The sequence below is a fragment of the Tetrao urogallus genome, assembly GCF_951394365.1.
Source record: "Tetrao urogallus genome assembly, chromosome: 3".
NCBI lineage: Eukaryota > Metazoa > Chordata > Aves > Galliformes > Phasianidae > Tetrao > Tetrao urogallus.
The window spans coordinates 5,070,882-5,097,290 of NC_136815.1; the positions used below are offsets into that span (position 1 = coordinate 5,070,882).

Below are 26,409 nucleotides of genomic sequence, written 5' to 3' on the forward strand. Positions count from 1 at the left end.
CACAGAATTGCCCAGTGTTCAGTGCACTTTATTTTTTAAAATAATGCTAATATTCCACATATCACATCACCTGGTGACACAACTGAAGACCTCATTCATTTATAAATTATGACACTAGCACTGAAGTTTTCTATATATCATGAATCATAAGCAGATCTGCTGGCTCCTCAGGCTTATTGGTTTTCAGCATTATCAGCAACACCGGTTTCCTATATCCTCTCATCTTTGTCTTGGTTTGTAAGGAAGGAGAGCAATGTGGTGCTCTGTTGCAGTACTTCTGAAGATAACTCACAGGAGCTGTGCTAGTATACATAGGTAGTGCCAGGAGTGATAAATGAAGAACAGATTTGAGGATCTGATTGCAGAGACTACTTAGGTTTAGTAGAGGAAAAATGGAGAGTTCAGGTAGCAGGGGACATAGTGAGTCACGTGGACTGTTCCTCAAAGCTAGCAGCTGTGGCAGGAGACGAGATGCTTCTAGATGTCCTGGAGGTTTTTCTCATTCATAAAGCTGGCATGCTGCCTATAAAACCCAGACCACAGTCTGTTTTTTCATGAATTTAAGGCTTATCTAAGCCTTTTTCACAATGCAAGAGGATCCAGGCACTGGCATGAAATAGTATACAGAAAATACGTCTCTACAAGCTTTTCCTCCAGAGACAGATATCTGGAAAAGCCATCAGACTCCTGTTTCCATCCTGTAATGACATTTGTTCACCTTTTAAAACATAGCCATCCCTTTTCTTATGGAAAATAGATTTGAGCCACACAACCTACTGATGTATTCACACGAAAAGGTTTTTGTTCATTTACAGAAGTTCCTTTGGGAGTACAGAGCCCACATCCTAACAGTCCTGCCTTTCCCAGCCTGTCTTTCTGCATGGTACATGCTGGAAGAAGAGAGTATCTTCTAGTGGTTCCTGGAGGACTGACACAGCTGCTCCTTCTGTACTGTGTCAGATTTCTTTCCTGAGAACTGTATTGCTTTCTCTTAGGAATGAAGCTGGATGAAATATAATCTTAAATGTCTGTTAGGTGTCCTTCCCTGAACACATACCTCTACACACTTTCCCATGGATATCTGGATTTTAAAGAAGTTTGAAATATTTATTTGAAAATAGCTTCACTTAAACATGTTGACAAAAGATCTGTGCTTTGTCTTCCAAACTGAGTTTGTGCAGTCCTGTTTTAGAGATCAAAGGTTTTATGTACCAGGTTTTGTTCCAGTGTGTAGGATGCACACACATCAGAGCTCTTACAAGCCACAAACAAAGCCCTCTATGACTTCTTTTCTTCTGAGTTGGAGTTTTAGAAGGACAACTCTGGAGATTGGATCAGTGTAATTCATCAAATGATCAGTGAAAAATGTGACAGAATCAGGTGCTTTTATCTAGATTCAGCATCAAAAAGGAAGACTACAGATGGTGTGAGATTTGGGGGTTAAACATTACAGACTATCCTACTGCTGTTTGGTTGTGTTGTTTGTTTTTTTTGCTGTTATTTTTTTTTCATTATAACAAATAAATACTGTCAGTTAGTTTGAACCTCTCCAATACTTGGGAGAGTAGTTCTTGCTCTGAAGTATACTCAGAAGTCAGAAGGAGGACAGAAAGGGTTTTGCATACAAATCTTGCTCTGAACAAGTGTGGCAAAAAGGAGAGCTTTGAAAAGGATGATTATGTGATAGAATGTATTCCTGCAGCTTTTTCATGACTGTGATTTTTCATTTCCTCGTGTCCTAGTCACTTGGTGTAGAAGGTTACGCTTGTTGATAGATACTTGTGCAAGATATCTCTTTTGGAGTAGATTTACCCTGTCTAGGCTGGTTATCCTACCTGGGGGATGCTTAGGCTGAAACTGGGTCCTAGCTGAAGTTTACTGTGGGATGACAGTGGCTGGTTAATTTCTGGTTGGATTCCACTGTTGCACGAATGAGAAAGCTATTAATTCATAAAGCTCACAAAGAAGTCAAAAGAATTACTATTAAATATTTTGCACTTTATCTTTCCTTTACTTACATATAGTCCACTTTCCTGCTGAATCAGTTTCTTGTTGTTTATCTAAAGCTATCTTTGAATTCTTTCCCAGTGCTGCACCCACTCTTCATTGCAACCCTTTCTTGGTTCCCATACCAACTATACCTACCACCCTTGTAGGGTTAGAGTGAGGCCAAGCAGGCCCTAACATCTGAGGCCACTCCATCCAGCTGCCCTCTGACTGTATGCGCAGTGTGACATTTTTTCTTGTACTGGATGGTGATTCTTGTTTTGAATGGTGAAGCCTCTTCTAAATGATGGATGGGGTCATCCAGTTGCCTCTGACAGGATTGGAATGGCATCTGAAACCTCATCCTCTAAACCAGAAACTAGGTTCCCTGGAAGTTATGTCAGCAGTGTCAGTAGATACCAAGGCATATCTTTCTGCAGATGTTTGAACTGTGCTTGCACTTGAGATGCTCTACAAATACTAACATTATTTGTGCAATGACTCTATGTCTGTTCTGGACTGGGTTGCAATGGAAGCGGATTATGGGTGATATATAAGCCAAGTGCATCTGCTAGTTCACTTTTTAGTTGTTTTGCACCATCTATTGGTGAGATGGTACTACTTGTTCTGGCTGATTTTTACAAGCGTATTTTAAAATGACAGCTTATCCACTATCTCCTCTATCAAATTTTGACACTAAAATTTTCTTGTTCATTCTTGTTTACGCCACTTTATTCTCCAGCTACATTTTTTTTCTTAAATGTTAAATGTTAATATTGGTCCATAACTGATAACCACAGAAAGATGTAATTTTTGTTATTGGATTGTAACACAGCTCTAGCAAAGAAGAAGCTGACTGACCATTTTCTATCTTGTACTGATTGCTCACTTTCAATTTTTTGCATAGGTTGGTGTATGTAATAGAATCACAGAATGGCTTAGGTTAAAAGGGACCTTAAAAATAGTCTAGTTCCAACTCACTTGCCTTGGACAGGGTTGCCTACCACCATTTCAGACTGCCCAGGACCCCATCCAACCTGGCCTTGAACACCTCCAGGGATGGGGCATCCACAGTTTCTCTGGGTAGCCTGTGCCTGGGCCTCACTGCCCTCTGAGTGAAAAATGTCTTTCTGATATGTTTTTCTTTGGTTGGTTTTGGATTTATTGTTCTTTATGTTTGTTTGTTTGTTTGTTTGTTTGTTTCTGTGTTTTTGGAGTGCAAACACCAGAACTCTTTCTATTCTGGAAACTGAAAATAACTTAAACCATGGTATTAGGAAGTCTGAAGGAGACAGATGAGGTTAAAGTTTCAATTCAGTTGTGTATCCATTTCTCTTTCATCCTTATGCTATATGTTTAGGTCCTGATTCAAAAAAACACATGAACAAATGATTCATTTTAAGTAAAGGAGAAAATCTTTCTTGTCAGCAAAGCTGAAGGTAACAAATACCTCTATATCTCAAGCAGTGATGTATCAAGTATGGAAAAAAATCTCTTCAGCCAGGAACTCACTTTTAACAATTTACCAAAGCACAGAAATAAATCCCTCTGAAAACTGGATATCTATTCAGATGATATTTTCCCAAGAGAAATAGTTGTTGCAAGGGCATGAGTAAGACTTGTAGAGTATTTGACGCTGAATGTATACATTGAAGTATGAGCTTGTGAGGACATTTCACTCTCAACAGAGTTAAGACAGAGCACTAAAATGGTGGGGTATTTCTTTTAAAATACCTGATCTACTATATCCTCTGTACCATTAATTAAGATTAAAGTAGGCTGGATGCTCTGTCTTGAATGGCTTCCATCTCTTGTAGTGTAGCCCAGGATGGAGCTCAACTTGTAGCAACAGTAACTACTGGTTTAAGCCGGAGATCCTGTTCTGCTCTTGAGCACAGTTCCCTGGGAGCTCAGTTTGGCATCTTGCAGGTTTAGGAGGAGAGAAGTTAATGAAATGAAACTGACGCTGTTTGGAACAGAGCCCCAGATGTGCACAGGAATGGCCTGAGGCTTTCTACCACTATCATGGTTATTAATGAATTGTTTTCTGCTTCTCTTATAGGGACCTCCAGGGCCCCCAGGCATTGCTGGACCCCGTGGACCACCTGGAGCACCAGTAAGGAAATAGGCTTGGTTTCGTTGTTGTTTTGTTTACATCAAAGAGCGAAAATAAAATATAAATAAATAAATAAATAAATAAGTAAACACTTCAGGAGAATGTTAGATTTAGACTTTGAATTTCAGTGGGAACTGAGTCAGTGCCTCTGGCAATGTATGCTTTCTGTTGTATTTTCACCATGAAAAGCCCCATCTGGCCCTGCAGGACAACTGCACCGGGTACTGGAGCCATGTTAGCTCTACCAGCAAATGAGTCAATATCTGCAGGATGCCTCATGGCAGAGACCTGACTACTTTGGGAGGGAAAATTGTATTTGAATTGAAAGCAGCCTGTAAAGGGCAGAAATATTAATGCTTTTTTGTATCTGCTGGATTCTTTTTTCAGGGACTGCCAGGAGAAATTGGTGTTGCTGGTAAAAGTGGACTGCCAGGACCAGCTGTAAGTTTTGAGAGACAGCTTGCATTGCCTCCCTTCTCTCTGTGACCTTACATGTTTTACTCCTAAACTCTTTACTTCTTTTCCTGCAGCTTGTCTGCACGCGTAGTTTTAGTACTGGCTCCAATACTGTTTCCTTTAGTACAGGCATTAGACTGATGCCTTTTGGCATACCAGAGGTAGCCGTACTATTCCTGCACACTGGGACTATGATGATTTATACAGTACCTTTCAAAACTTGGTTTGCATTTGGTAAAATATGACTCATCCAAACTGAAATTTCTTAAATCAGGCCTTAAAATTACAATTATAATACTTATAATTGTAATTATAGGAGAGCATTGCAATTCCTATTGGCTCTTAAGTCAAGAAAGGTGCATTATGAAATATTTAGTATTGAGAAGTGCCACTTTATGCCTGCAGTGTTTAGAGACTAACTGATGCCTGAAAAGAGGACAAAACTTTTTCTCACCATTTAAATGTATTGCAAGAAGTCATTTTAATTCTTATTTTGCTGAATCTTTCTATCTCTCTGTGCTGTGTAATGCCAGCCTGTATATGTATATATATATAATTATTGATATTTAAAAAGTGAAAGATGTTTTTAAAAAGTTACAGCTACAGGTAATAGAGATTTACAGAGAACGCTATTTCTGAAGTTAAGACTCCACTCTTCATAAAACTTCTACTTTGTTGTTTGTCTGTAACAACACTGACATCATGTGGTCAGTCACTAAAACTGTCATACTGAATACAGCCAAGCAGATACATGCATTGCCAGAAAGTGTGGGTAATTTGAGTTACCATAGTGAAAAAAGCAGAAGGTACATAAGGTCTTTTAACAAATCTTAAATTTAGGTTAGTGGCAAGAGGGATGAACTCAGCATGCTTTTTCTGATCTTGCTGTTAGGAATTTAAGGAGCAGGCTCTAAGAGCTGATAATTTTCTCTTGTTTAGGGCTCACCTGGCAAAGATGGATTAAATGGTCTTCCTGGGCTTCCAGGTCAAAAGGTAAGTGTCACCACATACACCAGCATAACCAGCTTGCCTAGGCAGCTTTTCTGGGTGAGCTAGAAAATGTAAGCTGAAAGGGAAGCAAATCTCCAGGGTCAGATATACCTCACCTGTTTCCAGCCCTGAGCTCCAGGGTCAAGCCAGCTGATGTCATTGTTCTGTACTGAGTCCCTGTGAAGACTGAGCTGGATTAAAATACAGCAGAGACCTCTTCCAGTCTTCAGCTGCTGTGTTTTATTCAGCAGACACAGTTGAGTATAGCAGACAGAGAAGCTTCTACTGTCACACTGGGAAGCCAAGGAGGCTGGAAAGTCAGGGCACATGTCCAAGGCACAAAGAACAATGGAGTGTATCGGGCCCCAGATACATTTGTTTTTCCTCTTTGAACAGCTGGAAAGAAAATACACCATCCCACCTAGGTCTTCTGTGGGGCCATGTGGAAGAGAGGTGGCTCTTGGTTCCTTCCTACCTCTTGTGCCCTGTTTGTAAGTTCATATGAATGATAGATTTAGGAAGGTCAATTTATTCTGCTGATCTGTTGTCTCTGCATTTGGAAAATGAAGATTTTGAGCAGGAGAAACTCTTGCTGAGTTCCTATAGTCACGCAAATAAGTGACAGAGGAATGAACTATATTTTATCTATAAAAGTCAATCTAGGAAATCATAGAATCACAGAATGGCTTGGGTTGGAAGGGACCTTGAAGCTCATCCAGTTCCAACCCCCAGCTGTGGGTAGAGCTGCCGCTTATCAGATGAGGTTGTGCAGGCCCCATCCAACCTGCCCTTGAACACAGCAAGGGGTGGGGCATCTGCAGCTTTGTTGGCCAGTCTGGGCCAGTGTGTCATCACTGTCTGAGTTAAAATTTCCACCCTAACATCTAATCTAACCTGATTATAATTTCCCTTTAAGTACAAGAAGGCTGCAGTGTGGTGTTGCCCGAGCCTTACCTTCTTCAGGCTGAACAAGCCCACCTGCCTCAGCCTTTCTTTGTAGGAGAGGTGCTCCAGCCCTCTGATCATCTTTGTGGCCCTCCTCTGGACCCACTCCAACAGCTCCAAACAATTGCACTAGATTGGAATATGTACTCAACTATAACCTGCCTCAAGTCCAAGGCAGCAGCACTGCATCAGCAATGGTCTTCTCATCTCTGGTGCTTGGCTATCATTACTCCTAATTTTTCCAGGAACCCACCATATTTATACTTGAAACCCAATTCCTCAGCCTGAGTGTACTGATGAAGTGAGGAATTTGGAAAATCTAACAAAATCTCTGTGAAGTATTGACTGCACTTCTGAGTGCAGTCTGAAGTATACACACAGCATATTTCTGTTCTTAATCCACCAGTTTCTGCTCTCTGTCCTGACACTACCCACAATGACAGATCAGATTCAAAAAGTCCCAATGGCAAAAGCTCCAATTCCACAGTTATCTATTTCTATTCTTAATGGAAAATGTAGACCTTCTCACCACATACAGTTTGAAGAAACTGAATAGATATTTTGTTTTTCAGGTAATTTGGTATGGATATCTTTAAAGTAACAGTGGTTAACTTTGTGTTATTCTAGAGACATTCTAGTTGGGTGATTATTGTTGGAGATGTGTCCACAAATAGTACTGAAGTGGTTAAAACTTTACAGGAAAGATACTCTCATGTGGCTCCATTTACATCCTCAGTCTGATGCTGGGGATCTGAGTCAAAATATTCCTCATCATTGTTTCACATTGTTTCACAAGGTATATATTAATTTCTCATGTTCCCTGCAGGGAGAACAAGGAGAAAAGGGTGAGGAAGGCTTTCCTGGAAAAGCTGGCCCTAAGGTAAAGAATTTTGTTTCTAAGTTTGCTGCAGCCACTGTAGAAGACACAATTAACTAAAGAGGAAGCATTCTTGCAAAAAAAGTTGGGTCCTTGCAGTGCTAACTTTGTGCTTTTGCTTTTCTAGGGTGAACCAGGAAGCCGTGGCCAACCTGGTGAACAGGTGAGCAGAAAAAATGGTGCTAGCAACAACACCTGCCTGTCAGAGCAATGCAAAGTGATCCCATGCAGTAACAAAGCCATTTGCCAATAACTTCCTTTGCCAAGGAAAGTGCAAGTCAGCAGATAAAGCTCATGGTTGCACAAAGTAAGGTTCCAGATCAAAATATGCAAATATTTTGTTTATATCTCAGAAAATTCAGTCATCTTGTTTCTGATAGATAAGGAAGAAAAGGAAGGCAGAGTTGCATAAAAGTGATTGTTTTTCCTTCACTTCACACTAACCCAGTGTGCTGGTGGCGGTTCTGGATGATGATGAACTTTTTTATGTGATGCAAAGGGCGATGCAGTCATTTCTGGATCATAAATGCATGCTAGGAAATAAACCTACGTAACTTCAGAAATTACACAGTTATCTTAATAATTACGTAGTAAGATTTAAGTTTCAGCAAATAACAGCAAGGAAGCAGGGAAACATCCTGGGATTTCCTAAAGCACACAGCTGTCTGGAGTCCAGTGTGGAGCACTAACCAGCTGTTTTCATGTTGTCGTCTGCACACCAACTTTTCAACTCAGTGATAAAATCTGTAGAGAGAGATATCTATGTAAGATAGTCTTATATCTTTGGCATACGTCTTTGGATACTGGGTTACAGAGTTTAAGTCAGCAATGGAAGAGTCTCAGAGCCTCAGTCATCTTTCACTTCTACCATTCTAAATCCAGACTTCTATAAAGATGAAGGAAGAGAATGGTCCCATGCTCCAATGTTGTTGTTTGTAATGAAACTGAACACACACTATCTATGCCACCAGCTGGAGTAGGAGCACAGGAAGAAAGAGAAGTTTCACACAGAAGACTTTTATGAATTTTGCTAGTTTCTCCTTGCCAAAACAATTTTAGGAACTGCTCATAATTTTTCCATATTGAATAGAGCTTTTTAGAATTTTAATCCCACTTTCTAAAACACCTCTCTCTCTATAGGGGGATATTCTCCACACATTATATCAGTGTTCTCTTTTCTGCCATCTCAGTTATAAATTAAAATATTGAATAGTAAGTATAGACCATTAGAAGGCTTCATCTCTTTCTGAATCTGAAAGGTAATGGCTAGATGTGTGAATGTAGGTTTTTGTTGTTTTTTGTTTTTAATCAGTTCTGCACCACCCTCCAGAGAGCCTTCTTGTACACTGTGTTTCTGTACTTTGCTAATGAGCGCATCATGTTGTCTTGTGTCAGACATCTTACTAGTGTCAAGATACATCACAAAAATGTGATGTCTGCTTAGTCTTCTTGTCTGCTTAGTTAGAAGAAATTGGGTGGATTTGATGTGATGAGTTTTTAACAGATCTGTATTGGCAGCTTTATCTTACCTTCCTGTCTTTGAGCTCATAGAATCATAGAATCCTTAGAGTTGGAAGGGGCCTTTAAAGGCCATGTAGTCCAACTCCCCTGCAATGAACATGGACATGCACAGCTAGATCGGGTTGCCCAGGGCCTTATCAAGCTTGCCTTGAAGGTCTCAAGGGATGGGGCAGCAGCGATATCTTTTGGCAACCTGTGCCAGTGCCTCACCAACCTCACTGTAAAAGACTTTTTCCTTAAATCCAATCTAAATGTACCCTCTTTACACTTGAAGACATTTCCCTTTGTTCTATCACCACAGACTTTGATAAAGAGTCTGTCCCCTTCCTTCCTGTAGCTCCTCTTTAGATACTGAAAGGCTGCTATCAGGTCACCTCTTCTCCAGGCTGAACAGCCCCAGCTCTCTCAGCCTGTCCTCATAGGAGAGATGTTCCATCCCTTGGATAATTTTTGTGGCCTTCATTTGAACACACTCCAACAGGTCCATGTCACTCCTGTATTGAGGACTCCACATTAGGATGCAGGTGAGGTCTCACCAGCTCAGAGTAGAGGGGCAGGATCATATCCCTCAACCTGCTGGCCATGTTTCTTTTGATAAAGCCCAGGACACAGTTAGCCTTCTAGGCTGCAAGGGCACATTGGTTGCTCATATCCAGCTCTGCATCCACCAGTACCCCCAGAACTTTTTCAGCAGGACTGCACCCAATCCTTTCATCCTCCAGCTTTTATTGGTTATGAGGGTTGCCTCAACCTACGTGCAACATCTTGCACTTGGATTTGTTGAATTTCATGAGGTTCACCTGGGCTCACTGTTCAAGTCTGTCTAGGTCCCTTTGGATGACATCCTGTGCCTCTGGTGTATCACCTGCACCCCACAGCTTGGTGTCATCAGCAAACTTGCTGAGGGTGCACTCAACCCCACTGTCAATGTCATTAAAGAGTGTCAGTCCCAGTACTGAGTCCTGGGGGACACCACTCGTCACCAACTCATCCTGCTTATTTCCCAGGCTGTGTGCATTGGTATAAAGGCACTTCAGCTGGGCTTTCCATCTCACCGCCTTTATATAGGATCTAGGATTCCCTAGAATGGCAGCATCCCCAGCATCTCCGTGCCCTAGTCCATCCCTTTCTACTCTACTGTCTTTGCCCATTAATTTTGGTACAAGCCCTCGAAAAACCTTCTCAACCCAGCGGCCCTTGTTGTGTTCCCTTCCCCCTTCATACAGAGTTTAAAAACTTTCAGTGAGTCCCACCAGTTTCTCGGCTAAGATCCTTGTCTAAGATTTTCTTCCCCCTCAGAGACAGGCTACTTCCATCTGCAGCCATCATGCCAGGTGCCGAGTAAATCACCCCTCCAAATCCTTCTTTTTTCCCTCTTTTAGCTTTATGCCCTATGTTCATCTTTCTTACAATCTCTGGGATCTCGTCATCACTGAGGATACTGCATTGGCTCTCAAATTCATCACTGTCTTGTCGCCAAACATCACCATCTTTCAAACTTCATTAAACATCATCCTGATGTTTCCAGCTATTCTTGGTTAGCAAAATATCTTTTTCCTGACCTGATTTCTCTGCATTCATTGCATCTACACCATAATAATGCTTAGACTCTTGCCATAAAGAGTTAATCTTTTTAAATTCGGGATTAGCAATTCTTAGTTCATATTCATACACCACATATTGCAGTTGGGTTCTGTCCATGACTGAGATCATTTGAGATATTGCACTGCAAATGTGGGTAGCAGGGTAACGATATATGATGCACCATGTGATTATTTTCAGGTGACAATCTGGTTCAGTCTGGAGCTAAATTTGAGAATTTTAGTTATATTTATAACAAACCACGTAACACAGAGATTACAATTACTCCAGAGAGCAGAAATTGAAAAGTGAGTGTGAAACAGAAACAAATGGAAACATGAGATGTATTGAGAAAATTCTAGACTTGCTTATCAGGTAACATCTTTTCTATTCAGATTAATAGTATTGTGTTTGCATTGCTAGAGTATACCAGATCCTCAATGATGAAAATAACAGATTTATTTTTTTAGGTGCTCTTTTTTGTTTGCTTGCTTGGTGCTATTATGGAACAGTACAAAGAAAATATGTCCTAAATTTTATGATATCACTTATCAATACAAAGAGAAAAGAAAAAAAAAAGTAAAGAGGTTTTAGCTGCTGTTTTAAGTAATGATTTCCCTAGAAAAAGAAATTATCTGATAATTAAACAAGATCCTGTTCTCTCTCTCAGCAAGCTGCATGTAGAATCAACCACACGCAAAAAATAGGGCAGGTTCTGGCCTACAGTATAGCCTACATATATCATGGTGTAACTAGGTATCAGGAAGAAAACATCTGCAGACATTATGAATGCTTAACTATTCACCATCTAGTATCAGCCATTAGACAGCTAAATCAAGGATTCATCCTTCCTAGCATAAGGACCCTGGCTAGATTAATCTACCCTGCGAGTCAGACTTGATGTGCTTTTAATCTGACATGAATGAGTGAAGAGTTGACCCACCAGTCTTCTCTTTCATTCTTAATTTCATTTGAAACTAATGAAGTTCTTTAATAGAAGCCATGCTTGATGAAAGTTCCTGGATTTCACACATGATTTTCTCTCACTTTCAGGGTGAAGCGGGTCTTCCTGGTCTTCAAGGTTTACCTGGACTGAGAGGAGAAAAAGGAGACCAGGTGAATCTTTGAGCCATAACTTGATTTTATTTGTCCATTTGGTGCCAGGAGGACTTATCTCAAGTGTCCCTAGATAATATTTTCTCTTGGTGATCTTGTTGTGATGAACAGTTGATTGACATCTAGGAAGACCACCAAGAAGCCCTTCCAAGAGGTACTTCATTGCCTCGTGACCATAGCTAACTGCAGTGGAGATGTTAATAAACTATGTCTATCTTGAACACAGAAGATTTTGACTGGTGTCATACTCCTAGTTAGGCAGTAGAAGAAGCAAAGGACCCTTTAAGCCTCACTTTCAAATGTATCTACATGACTTAAGAACATTAAAAAAATAAAAACTACTAAAATCCCAAATTTCTCTTGTCACTAAGCGACAAGTGCTGGAGAACATTACAGATGGTTGAATTTTTATCTAATGGCTTAATTTCCACCCAGGTCCTGGCCAGCTGCAGACCTTCACAGGCACCTACACACTGGAAAATAGTTGGACATGGCAGTAAATTTGGCTGTGGTCAGAGAGGCCATTAGTTCTGATAGCTAACTATGTGTTTGAATGTGAGCAAGAAAGATTTACAATCAACTGAAGTTTTCCTGTTTGATTTGCTGTATTACATTTACATCAAAGTGTAGGATATATATATAGAGAGAGATAATATATTCTCTCTATGTATGAAATCATATAAATGTAGGTCAGCTATCTCCTATTTTAATGCTGAGTATATACATTTGTGTATGCACTTCAAGGAATATTCAGATCATCCTTATTAAGCATCTCCTATTCAGGCCACCAGGTTTCCTAGGTGATTAAAAAGGTAGGCACCAGTGAGTGGATGACTCAGAAATCTTTCAGCATAAACAAATTGGTAGAATGAGTGTCCCCTATAAGTCTTAAGTGTGTTCTGCTTCTCTTGTTCAGCTGGAACATTCTGAGCTTTGTTACTGCATCAGTCAACAAGACGTATGTGCAAATTGATTCAGGATTGGTGCTTTCCTTTCCATGAAATTGGTTACTATTATTTGGCTTTTGAAAAGACTGTGAATTTTGTGAAGCCATTTCAAATATATTATTTACCCTTTTAATTGCTTACACTTCATCCTGAAGGACAGATAAGGTCAACTGCAAGTGTTAAATGAAACTGATTAAATCAAATCAAATTGTGCATACTTCCTACTTTCCTTTTCCTGTTTTTAGGGAGGAAAGGGAAAAGATGGTCTCCCAGGACTGAAAGGGGAAAGGGGAGAAAAGGTGAGTCATTAAATAAGCATGCTCCTCTTTATAGAATCACAGAATCACAGAATGGTTTGGGTTGGATGGGACCTTTAAGATTATCTAGTTCCAACCCCCTGCTATAAGCAGGGACACCTCCCTCTAGACCAGATTGCTCAAAGCCCCATCCAGCCTGGCCTTGAATGCTTCCAAGGAGGGCACATTCGCAGCCTCACTGGGCAACCTGATCCAGTGCCTCACCACCCTCACAGTAAAGAATTTCTTCCTGGTATCTAGTCTAATTCTACCCTCTTCCAGCTTAAAACTATTTCCCCTTGTCCTGTTAATACCTGCCATTACATAAGAAAAGAGAAAAGAGCTTAGAGACAAGAGATAGAGAAGATAATCTTGTGTGGATTAGCAGTTTTGGAGTCTCTGAGATAATCCTTACAAAGATGCAGCAGAAGAAACCATGTGTGTGAGAGATACAACCATGTATTGAATAACACAAGAAATAGTAAGCTGTTGATGGAATCTAAGATCAGTTTCTTTAATCGAGAGAAGATTTTTCTTTGTTCTAGCAGTGGCTGATAGAAACAAGCCTGAAATCAAAGAACATTTCTGTGCCTGCCAACAGTGTGATAGGACAGTAAGGAATGGTCTATGCTTCTGTCATCATAACATTGCTATAGTTAAAATAGGAGGACTAGAAAGAGACGATGTTTACCAAATCTTTGCTATAATGAAACTGAAGCATTGACCTTGCAGATAACTATGACTTGGCGTAGTTATCTCAGCCATAGGGAAATAGGTGCCTCCTTATTTTTCTTCTAGGATACAGCAGCCTTCAATTTAATAGCAAATTTGACCATCTGTGGCAGTGGCACTTCTATTATGGGTGGTCAAATGACATTTCCAATAAAGCGCATGAAGTTCCTGTCTCTGGGAGGTTAACTAGTGTTTTTCATAAATGTTGGCTTTCAATTGTCAGGGGGACTAAAGCTGTCCATGGAGCACAGCCAGAAGAAAGACCAGTGACAGCTAAGATACTTGGACTACGATTCTCAGGAGATACTCCAGCAACCTTATAGATTTTGACTCAAAAACTAGGGGGAGAATTGGAATGAGGAAGTTATATTTTTGATGAAAAACACAGGATTTTTTCAATATGCAAAAGAAGATTTTGTAGGTGTATGTTGTAGGAGAGTGTCTGCTCCTTTAAGGGTACCCAGTCAAGGAACTTCTTCAGAGCAACCAGGGGTAATAAGGGAGGCAGGGTTGGGAACCAAGACACTTCAGTCACACTAATGGAGAAGAACTTATAAAAATGTAGCAGTGTCTGTTCCAGCAGGGTTATGTGACTGATGATTTTGAAGCTTGACCAGAAGCATCTCCCATTCTTACCAACTGGTGGGCTATCACACTGCATGTGCCACTTACAGAAAAATTAACTGAACTTTCCAACTGAGAAGATTAACAGGGCTGTGGGGAGAGAGCTACAGAGTTCAACCCCATATAGTCTCAAACCCATACAGGGGAAAGGGGGAATAGGAGGAACCAAAGGGTTGAAGTGGATCACTATGAGTGGAGTGGGTGCCAGCTATGGGAGTCAGGCTGGGGAAGTGGACACCTCCGGTCTGTGGTGCTGAAATCTTCTATTACTTTCAGGCTGGATATCAGGAAAATGTCTTCTCAGAGAGTAGTAAGGTATTGGACCAGGCTGCCCAGGGAGGTGGTTGAGTCACCATCCCTGAGGGTTTTCAGGAAACTTGTAGATGTGACACTTATGGACATAGTTTAATGGACATGATGGTTGGGCTAGGCTGAGCTAAATTTTCATGGTTGTCTTTTCCAACCTTAATAATTCTATGATGTTCTCTGCCACTGGTATGGGAATGTTGTGTTCTCCCACCGTCTACTAGGATGAGACTGGTGTGAGTGAGGTACGGATGAGGCTTTGCATCACTGGGTAGAGCAGAATCACGTGTTACAGCCCATATGCCTGGTGCTGGCTACTGGTTGACCATGTCTGTATCTTCCTCAAAGCTAGTGTGCATGGGGTGTGCATGTGCATTTGTTAGCAAACCAAGGTGGACCAATTGGCAAGTGATGGAAACCTTGGGCCTTGGCCAGCATATCAGGCAAGTGGTGAGTCCATATCGGTCCACTCAGGAGACTTGTAAATGTGGTGTGCATGGAAAGGGGAAAACGGAGGCCATGTCCTCCAGACTGGGTCCACAGGCGCTGAGGTGGGCCCTAACAGCCACTTAGAAAAGACCCAAAGGTGGTGGCTTTACTTTTACCCTTTTAACAGTTTTAGCTAAAACATGCTTTCCTATCAAGAACTCTGACAGGCTTCAGCCAAAATGCAAATTAAGCTCTATGCCAATTCTACAGTTGCCCTAGGATTACATTTCATCGAACAATGTTGTGTCTTCTGAATGATAAATGTTGACTGTTATTTTCTCACCTTATATATGCATAATTGTATTCTTCTCTCTCTAGGGTGACACAGGTTCCCCTGGCCCACCAGGCACACCTGGAACAGTAAGTAAGATGTTGTGCTGCAAAAACAGTCTAGGCATCGTCATACTTCTGCCACATAAGTGCCTCAAAAACAAAGCTTTACAAGATCTGTGCCTCTCTGCTGAAACACTAGGACTCACTCTCAGACCATCTCTTCTGGTTCGAAAGAAGCTCTATGAAGTTGCATTGGTCTTTTGTACAATTTTTAGAGGTTAAGCACTTTTCTATTTCTTCACAAACAGCTCTTTTCTGTGCACTTGTTTCCTGGTAGCACTTAAATTGAACTTCTGATATGTTTAGCAGCTGTAGGAACTGATGATGAATATCATCAGGGTGAAGATGAAGAGCATATTTGTACTGATTTTCTAGGTGATTTAGATTTTCCCACCTGAGACCTCGTGGTAAAACTGGTTCATTAAGAGAAGATATCTATGAACAACAGCTTTACTCTTGTGGTGAGCAATTCCTCTTCTTCCAAGAAGAGCAGTGGGCTTCACTTCTCGCTGACAGTAACTTATGGGTTGGAAGAGCAGTGCTGTAGCCTTTGCTGTACACAGTGCCATGCTGTGCTGAAAGCCCAGAAAGACTCTCCTAACAGAAATTGATAGGTATTTGGGTTCAGAACTGGATCTAGCACGGAAACAAACAAACCACATGAAAACATCAACTTATTGTTTCTTAAATGAGCCTGAACAATTCCTTTCAGATGTACAAGTGTAATTACTATGGAATTAACTCCAGGCACTCAGAGAGCCTCACAGTTCCCTCCAGCAAAATCTGAGTAAGCAGTTTGGAGCAAGCACTAGGAACAGGCTTCTCACTGCAACAGAAAGGCTAATCCCGGTTACAGATCCTCTGGAAAGTGTCAAATACCCACTTTTCAGCTTTACTCACCACAGCTGGTTGCAGCTGCCTCATTCACAGATCATAAGGAGAACTTTAATCAGAATCTGTTGGAGAGAATCCAGTAGCTGTAAAGTTTCATACAGCAGTAGAGGAGGTATTATGATTTCCTTGCGTTCAGCTGGGCCTTGTTAGTCTGTGACCAGGGGTACTTAATACGATCAAGTGAGAAGATTGTGACTGAGAATAAACCTCTCTTGATTGAAAGCTTGGAAAATAAAGCTTATAAATACTATATCCTAAGGATAGGTGTGAAAAATATGCCTGACAGCTCAACCTTCCAGTGTTTGTAGGGAAAATTAGTTTCCATTTCATCTGTAAGGATAGCTAACAATTTCAGCACATTCTCATTTCTTTAAGGACTTCTTTTTTTTTTTCCCAGATTTTGTCAATTTTGATAATAGATGCTGCTTCTCTCTATTGATTACAATCCTTTTATATTTGGCCATTCCTTCAGGATGACTAATGTCATAAGACAACCAGTTATGCTGGGGTATCTTATAAGTGGTACAAAACAGAGAGCTCAGCCTTGGAGTTAAAAAGTTTAATGATACTGAAGATGTTACAGTGAGTTGCTCATTTATAAACCCTCTAATGGTTACATAGAATGAATTATCTATAATGACAAGGAGAATACAAAAGTTTTTGCATTTCCAGGAAAATAGACAGTGTTTCTTTTAATGCTTTTGTTTCTTTTCCAGACAGCCTTCTTCACCCCACACCCTAGGATTCCTGTAAGTAATGTCTCTAATAAAAATGGTCTCTACCTTGTTCTCTCTAAGTCTCCAAGGTCTGTTAGAGTACCTTGGTAATTCCAATGTTATTTAAATGCTTTTATTAGGAGGTCAGTTTGGGTGTGGTTCTGTGCAACATCACCATGTTAACCAGCAGTGATGAGAAGCCCACAGCTGCCCTGATTACACCAGCATCCAAACTAGCTTCTTCTGTCCACTGTTTAAATGAGGAATATATTGTAGAGTACATAATGGGAATTAACAGGCATTACTTAAGATCATACCTTTGGTATGCAGATAAGCTTGTTAAGGATCAGGAGGCTTTAGGGCATGTAAATGGCAGAAGTAGGCTGCAAATGTGGCATTAAAAAAAGAAAGTGCATGACAAGTTTTTCAGAGATGGAGGAAATGGGAACGTGAGATAGTGCTGGAATTGGTGACAATTTCTTTGGTTCTTTCTTCACCTTAGCTCATAGATTGCTGCTATATATACAAAGGAAATGAGGCTGCAGGGGAGACCTTACCACTTTCTACAATTCTCTGAAAGGAGGATGTAGCAAGGTGGGGGTTGGCCTCTTCTCCTAGGTAACTAGTGACAGGATGAGAGATAATAGCCTTAAGTTGCACCACAGGAAGTTCAGATTGGGTATGAGGAAAAATTTATTCTCTGAAAGAGTGGTGAGGTATTGGAACAGGTTGCCCAGGGAAGTTGATGGAGTCACAATCCCTGGAGGTGTTCAAAAAGCACGGCACTGAGGGACATGGTTAATGAGCATTGTGGTGATGGGTTGACAGTTGGACCGAATGATCTTAGTGGTTCTTTCCAACTTTAATGATTCTGTGAAATATGCAGAATAATGACAACTTACATGGTCTTTGTAGTGCTGCAGTCACAGGAGTTTTCTCTTTAGTTTTGAGTGCACTGGTCTTGTAAATGAGCTGCAAGACTGTGAAGACTAAAAGGCCTGAAGTGTGTCAGCAGGTCAGATCACTGGGATTTCTCCATGTGCAAGTTAATGGTAATGGTATTCACCATTGCACAGAACTGCATATAGCATTGCAAATTTTGGGAGGAGAAAGGGAGGTTACCTTTAATTTGCAGCTTTAGAAATCAAGGTGCCAGAAGGTGGTGATATGCCTTAGGAGATTGTCATTGATTATGTTCTAGAGACTGCAGCACTAGCAGGGTGCTGAAAATTGTAATGTGATCTCCAAATTCTTGCTGCTGCTTTCCACTGATTAAGTGGTATATAAGAACAGACAGTGACTTACATAGACAGAGAAGAGAAAAACACTGTGAATAAAAGACAGCACCTCCATTACTCTGTTTTATTAGCTTAAATCAATTTTACTTAAAACACACCACAGTAATTGTCAGAAATGGGAAACCTCTAACCAAGTGACTCTGAGCTCTTCTTTGTCAATCACCACAGCTCAGTTGTGTTCTTTTGGTGCGGCTTGTGCTGTGGGCTCCGCAGAAATTTGATGACCCAGCAGAGCAGTAGAAAGGTTTCTGCCATGTATGTTCAGACCAGCGAATTCAGAGCGTTGAGTACTTCTTGGAGATGAGGTGTGTGAGAATCACAGTGAAGGTCAGGTATTACGGTTAGAAAGGAGCAAAACAGGACATGGCTCCTCACCTTGCCTTCCACCTCCCACTGCAGCTGGTTACTGCTGAGCCCCCACTGTTTCCTTTTCTCTAAATGGCACAAAAATGATGAATGTGTTAATTGAAACTACAGGAGGACACTGCCAAGAGAGGAGGTCAGGAAGGCTGTGAGCACAGATCTTGCCCAGCTTGGTAGCAGCTGTTAGTTGTCACCATTGCATTTCTGTTCATTGATCTGTAGGAAAGAAGTAGGTGGCAGCTGATTAAGTCCAGCTGCCAGGGGCAGAGGTGTCTGCAGTGTGCAGCACTGGTGGGAAGACTTAATGGTCTCTGTGGGCAGTTATGGATTCGGCAAATTTGGGAAGGACTTACAGGCAGGATAGGAAATCAAAGGATTGTGGCTGTGCAAAGACATCAGTCTGGAATTTTGCCAATTTTTCATTGACATGTCAATGACAAGTCAAATATTGGGGAAAATGTAGGAAAAAGTATTTTAAAAGTATTTTTAAAAATCCTCTTTTTACCTCTTGAGTTGCTTCTTCTCTTTTGCAATCTTGTTCTCCCTAATAACACATGTCCTTATTTCCATTTATACCATCCTTATCTACAGATTTATTACCATTTGCCTGTGCCTTTTTGCTCTTCTCTCTTGCACAAAACAAATTCCAGGCACAACTGAGCAAGTTTGTGATAAAGGATCTCTTAAGTGCTTCATGCGATTGCACTATCCTTCAGGGGGCCAGTAGATGGCATCAGGGACTGCCTGATTGGAAGTTGGTCTCACCGGGTGCTGATTGTAAAGTGAAATTCTTCAAGTTATTTCTTACAAAGCATAATATTTATTCATAATGCATAATAAAAACAGACATAAGCAGTATTTATGCTATTACTTTTATTTTGTCTGATAGAGAACCATTTGCAAACAGACTTTGGATTCCCAGGTGTTGCAGAAATGATCGGCAAATAGCAGATGTGAATAAAACACAGACTGATTTGCTTGTGGGTTCTGCATTTCTACTGATCATTATTCCTCGTGTGTCTGCTGGGGGAGCTTAATTTGCTGCTGTTCTTCCTGTTTTTTGATTGCATAATTGAAACACCTCATATGATAATTAATAAATAAATGATGATTGCTTTTGCCTGAATACATATGATCTTATAAGTAAGCAAATGTGGGTATGCAAGTAGCGTCAGGTTTTCTCTGGCTAGTTTCGTTATTGTGCTGTTCCATTCAACTTATAGAAAGCAGAAATCTGGGCTTACTGATTATTATTATAGAACTCAACAGAGAGCTGATGAACACCTGTCTGAAAGCATCTTTAATGAGGAAGAACAAGGATAAATTACTCCTACTAGTTATTAATGGTTGCGCATGATATAGTGAATTGGCATTGCAGGAGCGAGGGTCAGTTGCACAAATGTGTGGAATTATTGGCAGAACTAGAGATTTGGAAAAGCTGTGTAATACACATCTCAGGAAGTGCTCAAAATTCCTTCAGTCTTAAAGGTGAAATAACAATCTGTTTGTATGTAAGATGCTTTCCATGCTGTAGGATAGCTTTAGGCTTTTGGTCTCACAGAGAGACAATGCAATGCAGTGGCCCTGGTACTTTTGCTGTTGGATGTGTCACCTGGCCTATTAACAAAGTGGAGCAGAACTGATCAAATTTGAGGACAGCAAATTCTTTAACTACTTTTCTCAATGAAGGAAAACTCTTCTCTTTTAAAACTGAATATTTTTGCAATTAGTATTATACTAATCCTAGAAGTCTAGACAAAATCTCCAAAGTCCTTTGAGGAAGATACTCAATGCCAGAAATGGATATCTGATCAAATGAGTCTCTTACAAAACAAGACTAGGGTGTCTTCTGGTTTTATTTGTCTTGTTTTCTATCAGGGTGAACCAGGACCAAAAGGGGAGAAAGGAGATCGGGGAACAAGTGGAGAACCTGTAAGTACAGCTAAGTGTTTCTTAAGTTAGTTTTAAATTCTAGTAAGAAGACATGAGAGCTGCCTCTTTTGGAGAGAGAGTGTGGGACATGCTCTTTCCATAGTCAGGAATCTTCTCTTATCAAAAATAGCCACAGGGTTGTTTGGTGTTGGCTACACAGGAAGACAGATTACATGAAATTAAGCACCTAATTTTTTAGCTCTGTACCCTATGGCTAGAAGAAGAAGAGTATGGGAGAAGAGTCTAAATAGTGCCGTTGGCTACTCCATTTATATTTGGCTCTGCTCCTGTTCTGGAAGGAGCTCTCAGGAGAGGTAGAGAGCTGTGCAGTCCCAGCCTGCATAAAAAACACTCTCACTTCTCTCAGTGTGAGGGAGTAATAACATCTTTTGATGAAGGGATGAATTGAACTGTTTCCTTCAGCTCTTCTGCCTGTGCCTCTGTTTTTGCAGGGATTACCGGGGATCCCAGGTGAACAGGGTGTCCCAGGAGCTGTAGGACTCCAGGTAAGAAGAGCATAACTTAAAGCAAATCTTTGGTATGATCAGAAAGGGTTGACTTCATGGTGCATCTCACTGTGAATAATTCCTTCCCTGTACACCACCATCCCATTTCTCCTACATCGTTCTAAGTACAGGGACTACTGTACAGGTATTTGTTCATGTTGGACAATATGAGGAGATTCAAAGCAGAAATATGTGATATCTGAGGAAAGACCAGTGTCATCTGAGGGTCTTCTTCCAACTTTAGGCTCTTTCACAAGGGCACCTGGTATTTGTGCCACCAAAGCACAGGTCTCACAGATAAGTTACTGCAATACATTAACAAAATGTTGCAGAGCATTCAGACTCAACCCCAGCTCACTTAACCCTGACAGCATTATTGCTCATGTTAAATGGATTTATAATCTTAATTATCTTCTGAAAAATTTCTGGCTCGTGCACAGTATTTCCATGTACCACTGAGGTATGTCGCCATATAAACATAGAAGGGTATTTATTCTGTCTTCGTTTGTGTTGCATTCAAGTCACATCTATTAGTTGGGGATAATCAGCAAATACTGCTTAATAGCAGTCTTAGCATCATGAAAACAGTCACACAAAAAAACAAGAACAAACGTAATGCCGTATAACTTTCAAGTAACATTTGTTAAAAGGGGGACCAGATCAATGGATAGACTCCACTCTGTCATGCCAAAATCCTAATGAAAGAACTAAGTATTATGTAGGACCACAGCAAACTCACTGCACTGTAATCTATTTTGACCATTTCTAAATGATTATTAGTATTTGAGAACTGCAGGCAAAACTTCCCCTTTGCAAGGAGACCATCAGAGTTCAGCTAGGATGGAAGCATCAGGTTGGCCTGAGGATAGGAAGCAGCTTCCCCTAGATGAATGTCTGCAAGTTCCAACGTGCAGTACAGTGAAATAGCCTCTGAACTGATCAGTCATTAGTAATTCTTCTTATGTCTCGGGTTTTATTTTTATATTTCATTTTCTTGCTGCATAGAGAACTGGGAGCCATTTCCTCAGCCGTTGAACTCCTCTGCGAATTGATTAGCTGAGTACATGTTCAGGCATCCTGAAGTCTATTTGTCTGGCAGGCATTCCCATCCCATCTCTAATCAGCTGGTACTTCTTTTCTTACTGCACAGGGGACAAAGGGGCAGAAAGGAGCCCGAGGAGAAGTTGGAGCCCCTGGAGAGGCTGTGAGTAGCTGTTCCCTTGCAGCATTTTTCCTTGGCAATAACACACCTAAAGGACTTGGAAGTCCTTCCCTGCCTTGCTGATTCATGGTCCCAGGCTGCTTGGAAGCAGGGCACATCCTAATACAGCTGAAAGAAGAGTCACTGCTGGTGGGCAAACAAATGCAGCAGCACAAAACCAATCAATGCCCCAGTCAGCCAGCTCTAAATTGTTTGTCCTTTTTTGGATAAGTCTCCTTCTCTAACAAAAGCCAACTTTTCTGAGTGAAGTGAGGCAGAGCTTGCTGCTGCACGGTGCTATCAGCCCAGCCCAGGCAGTCAGCTGGTGCATGGAGTAACTTCCCAGCAGCAGCCAGAATTAGTTTTTGATAACAGTTGGTTTTAGGTTTCGTAGTCAATTTTGCTTTCTTTAATAAAGTCTCATCACCAGAGGAATCATTATGTACCACTTTTTGAGGCCTGTATTCCACAGAGTGCTACTACTGTCTGACTACATGCTAAAGAACAGCTGAAGATTCAAGCCCTGTTTTATTACTATAGCAGTTGTATACTCCTTTTGTGTCTGAATAAAAGGCCACATACTTTCTTTGTAAGCAGAGAAGGAAAACTGAAGAACTCATTCAAGTAATGACTGGGAGAGATGACAATTTTGGAGTTTGAATTACTAAATCACTAAATCACAGAATCACAGAATTGTAGGGGTTGGAAGGGACCTCCAGAGATCATCGAGTCCAACCCCCCAAATGATGATGAAGACATTCAAGGTCAGAATGGACAGGGCTCTGAGCAACCTGACTGAGCTGTGGGTGTCCCTTTTCATTGCAGGGGAGTTGGGCTACATGGCCTTTAAGGGTCCCTTCCAACCCAAAAGACGTTATGATTCTGTGATTATATGTTTGTATATGGGAGAAGAAAGCCATAGGAAATCCAAGCAAAGAATCCTAGAGCACCGAGTTTCTCCTTGTGTCTTTGTGTTTATGATTTCCCTGCTTGGATTTGTGCTCAGACATTGTATTTAGCAGTGCATTGACCCTAGACTCTCAACTGCCTTTCCTCAAGTCTCCATCGTCTTCTGTTGAAGGATTCCTTAGTCTATGTGGAGAAAAGCAGCTAAGGGTGCCCCACTCCCTCTAAACCTATTCACTGATTATTTTTTTTTTCATAGCATAACGTGGCTTGGAAAGCATTAATGATATGGAAATGCACACGCATGCCTTCTGTTTGCCATCCCATCATAGACTGCCGCTGCTCCACATTTCTTTTGACTCACATACCAGTAACTGCAAATAACACAGTAATGAGGAAACCTTTAATTCTCTTACAGTGAGCTTGATGGAAAGTCATCCATTTGCTGTGAATACTCTTCATAGTTGTGCTGTGGAAGATTTTCACAATCTCCCAGCTGTTTGTGTTGTCTCTCTGCAAGAAATTTCTACCCAGATCTTCCCATAGGAGGGGTTTCTGTATTCCAAGTCAGGTACATTATTTCACTTTGCCAGTGCAGATGTTTTTAGATAGTCTGCCTGTTTTCATCCTGAATGGCTTAGGAATGCTGATAGAAACACTTTTCCTTGTGAAGCTGTGACAGCAAGTGAACCCTGGCCTGTGTAGAGTGATGAGTAACTCCAGAGATAATGACTTAGACTTGATACTGTCAGGCCTAGAAGAAAATGTCTAGCTACAGCCTGTAACCCCAAGCATATGTCTCTCTGGGGACATAATCTGAAAATATTTCCTCCCATGTCCCTCGTGCATGTTTGGAGGCATACATACTGAATAGGGCTGCAGATGAAAATACCTGTACTTCAGAACAAAAACACTCTGAATGATTTGTGATGCTTTTCTATCTAACACAAATGAGTATTTTTCAGGTTTTTGTTTTCAACAGAGCACATTTTGTTGGCCAAGATTTTCATTTTCATCTTAAATCAACTTACTTTTCTCTGTTCTTTTGATGTTTTGGGCTCAGACCTTTCTTCCTGAATCTGAGCTGGACTTAGGATTTTAGTTTGATGTGGGTAATTTAAGCTTCTGAGAATCTTTTTTTTTTTTTTTTTTTTTTTTTTTAATTGTTTCATGCTTCTTTACACTTCAAAGTGTTTCAAAAAAATGCTGTTCTTTTGCTTTGTGCTTGTACAACATCTTGTATGATATAAACCTCAGTTCCGCTTAGAACATCTTGTTCCTATGGTGGTACGAGTTGTGAATTACATATGTACATAAATTTCACTTTCTTTAAAAAGGGTGCAGTTGGACCAGTAGGGCCTCCTGGACCAAGAGGATTGCCAGGAAATGTGGTACGTAAGCACCAGTGTATTTGTTTTCTCATCTGTGCCCTGGTCTCTTTATTTAATGTTTTGATTTTCCTCCCGTGGGGGTTTACTATCAGATTCAAAAGGCTGTGTTTCATTACACTTCTTTACTTTTTTGAATCAAAAGATGTGGAGGCACCTGGGAATGGTGTTTCTATGAAACATATTTTCATATTCATTTGTAACAACAGGGAGGCATGGAAAAGCTTCACTCCTCTTCAAATTGTAAAAAAACATTTTTTTCTGCCAGCTCCTCAAGAGAAAAATTACAGTGTTTATTGTCTCTTTGGTTTTGTTTCCTTCACCTCATTTCCATTTGTCCTTTCCTTTTGAAAACATGACTACTTGATATCAAGATTGCATAGTAAGCTCCTATATTTGTTATGAAAATATGTAAATATTAGATCCTACAATCAGTGCCTTGAAGATGTACAACATCCTCTTACCTCAGTAGGTATTCATCACCATCGTTATATCGTGCCTGACAGAGCTTTTCATGTCTGCACAGGAACCTTTAGAGTAACTCTACTCCCTGCTCCACCATTATAACTCTCTATTTAGTGCTTGGGATTTCTTTAGAATTACAGTAGAGTAAGTGAAAAACAACACTTAGACCTCAGGTTGAAATATGTTCAGGAACAATGGTTTAGCACAAAGGCTCTTGTAGGCAGTTTGTCAACTAGGCAGTCCAAATAATATCAAATTGCCTTTCTCCTAATTGTTAATCTACATTTTATTTAATTGTATTAGCACAATGATTTCATTTCAGATTGGAAGATGATATCTAAAATGAAGAATTTGTTCAATTTTACAATCCTTTAAGCAAATTTCTTTACCACTAATGCCAATATATTACTTATAAAAGCTGATATAAGTAAATATTTTTTACTGATACATAAAAGAAAATAATCATCATGTCCACGCAGAGAAGAAGTCAGTCCAATCTTATGGTGCCAAAACATCATTTAATATCTTAAAATGGAGTGCAACTCTACAATATTTACACATTTTGGTGTGTTAGGAAGCCACAGGGTTTGATTTCATCTATATTTTGACAAGGAATGCTTTGGAATCTGCCAAGACCTGAAGAGGAACAAAAAATTGAAATAAAGGGTAAAACAAACATAGTCAAGTATTCCAGGGGATGGTTTTGGAGACTGTTAGCTGTAAAATATGGAATACTGTGAGACTTTTGGCTTCTCTGATAGAGAGGAGTTGGAATTTGTTGGTAATGGATTAAGAACTGCTGAGGATTTCACAGAACAAAAATGTTATCGGTAGAAGAATGCACAAATCTGGAATTAGCTCCATTCCAGCTTTTGCTGTTCAGCTCTTTTTTATATCAGAAAAAAAAAAAAACCAAACAAACTCAAACCTCATGTAAGCACTTGGTACACAGCTCTTCTGTGATGTTCTCTGGATTGTCGGATTCCCTGAACTCTCTACTTGTCTGCAGAGGAAAGCGTAAAACTCATACTCCTCATGTCTCGTAATCCTTGAGACAGACCATATTGAACATGCTGATGCTGGTCCATGCATCTTCTTTAGGATCAAATGCTGCCTAAAAAGATTTTAGTCTTTAAAGTTCTTTTCTCTTCAGGGAGTACCTGGAAACCCTGGACTACCAGGGAAAGAGGGAGAAAGAGGGGAAAAGGTGAGTTTGTTCTTACCTGGCTTTGTTCCTTTTCCTTGGGGCATTTTAAGTAACTTAGGACAGAAACAGCTTGAACTGGCAAATGATTTCATAGGTTCATATACTGCTAGGACACATGGACTCATTAGATTATCTCATCTGACCTATTCTATTACACATGCTACAAGGATTTCACCCTGTTGCAGCGTTATAATTTACCTAATAAAACTACTGAGGTA

The 26,409-nt window shown here is 40.5% G+C and overlaps 1 protein-coding gene across 1 annotated transcript in view; it reads left to right on the top strand.

Annotated features, from left to right (window-relative positions):
• The window catches only part of COL22A1 (collagen type XXII alpha 1 chain), a gene marked incomplete at both ends in the record, with an annotated part of 197,594 nt that overhangs the window by 127,464 nt on the left and 43,721 nt on the right, over window positions 1-26,409 (top strand). Inside the window, 14 exons of the mRNA XM_079533383.1 lie at window positions 4,049-4,102; window positions 4,490-4,543; window positions 5,498-5,551; window positions 7,320-7,373; window positions 7,498-7,533; window positions 11,526-11,588; window positions 12,781-12,834; window positions 15,301-15,342; window positions 16,926-16,958; window positions 20,465-20,518; window positions 20,971-21,024; window positions 22,175-22,228; window positions 24,469-24,522; window positions 26,138-26,191. Coding sequence (XP_079389509.1) covers window positions 4,049-4,102; window positions 4,490-4,543; window positions 5,498-5,551; window positions 7,320-7,373; window positions 7,498-7,533; window positions 11,526-11,588; window positions 12,781-12,834; window positions 15,301-15,342; window positions 16,926-16,958; window positions 20,465-20,518; window positions 20,971-21,024; window positions 22,175-22,228; window positions 24,469-24,522; window positions 26,138-26,191 — 714 coding nt within the window. The remainder of the gene's footprint in view (window positions 1-4,048; window positions 4,103-4,489; window positions 4,544-5,497; window positions 5,552-7,319; window positions 7,374-7,497; window positions 7,534-11,525; window positions 11,589-12,780; window positions 12,835-15,300; window positions 15,343-16,925; window positions 16,959-20,464; window positions 20,519-20,970; window positions 21,025-22,174; window positions 22,229-24,468; window positions 24,523-26,137; window positions 26,192-26,409) is intronic.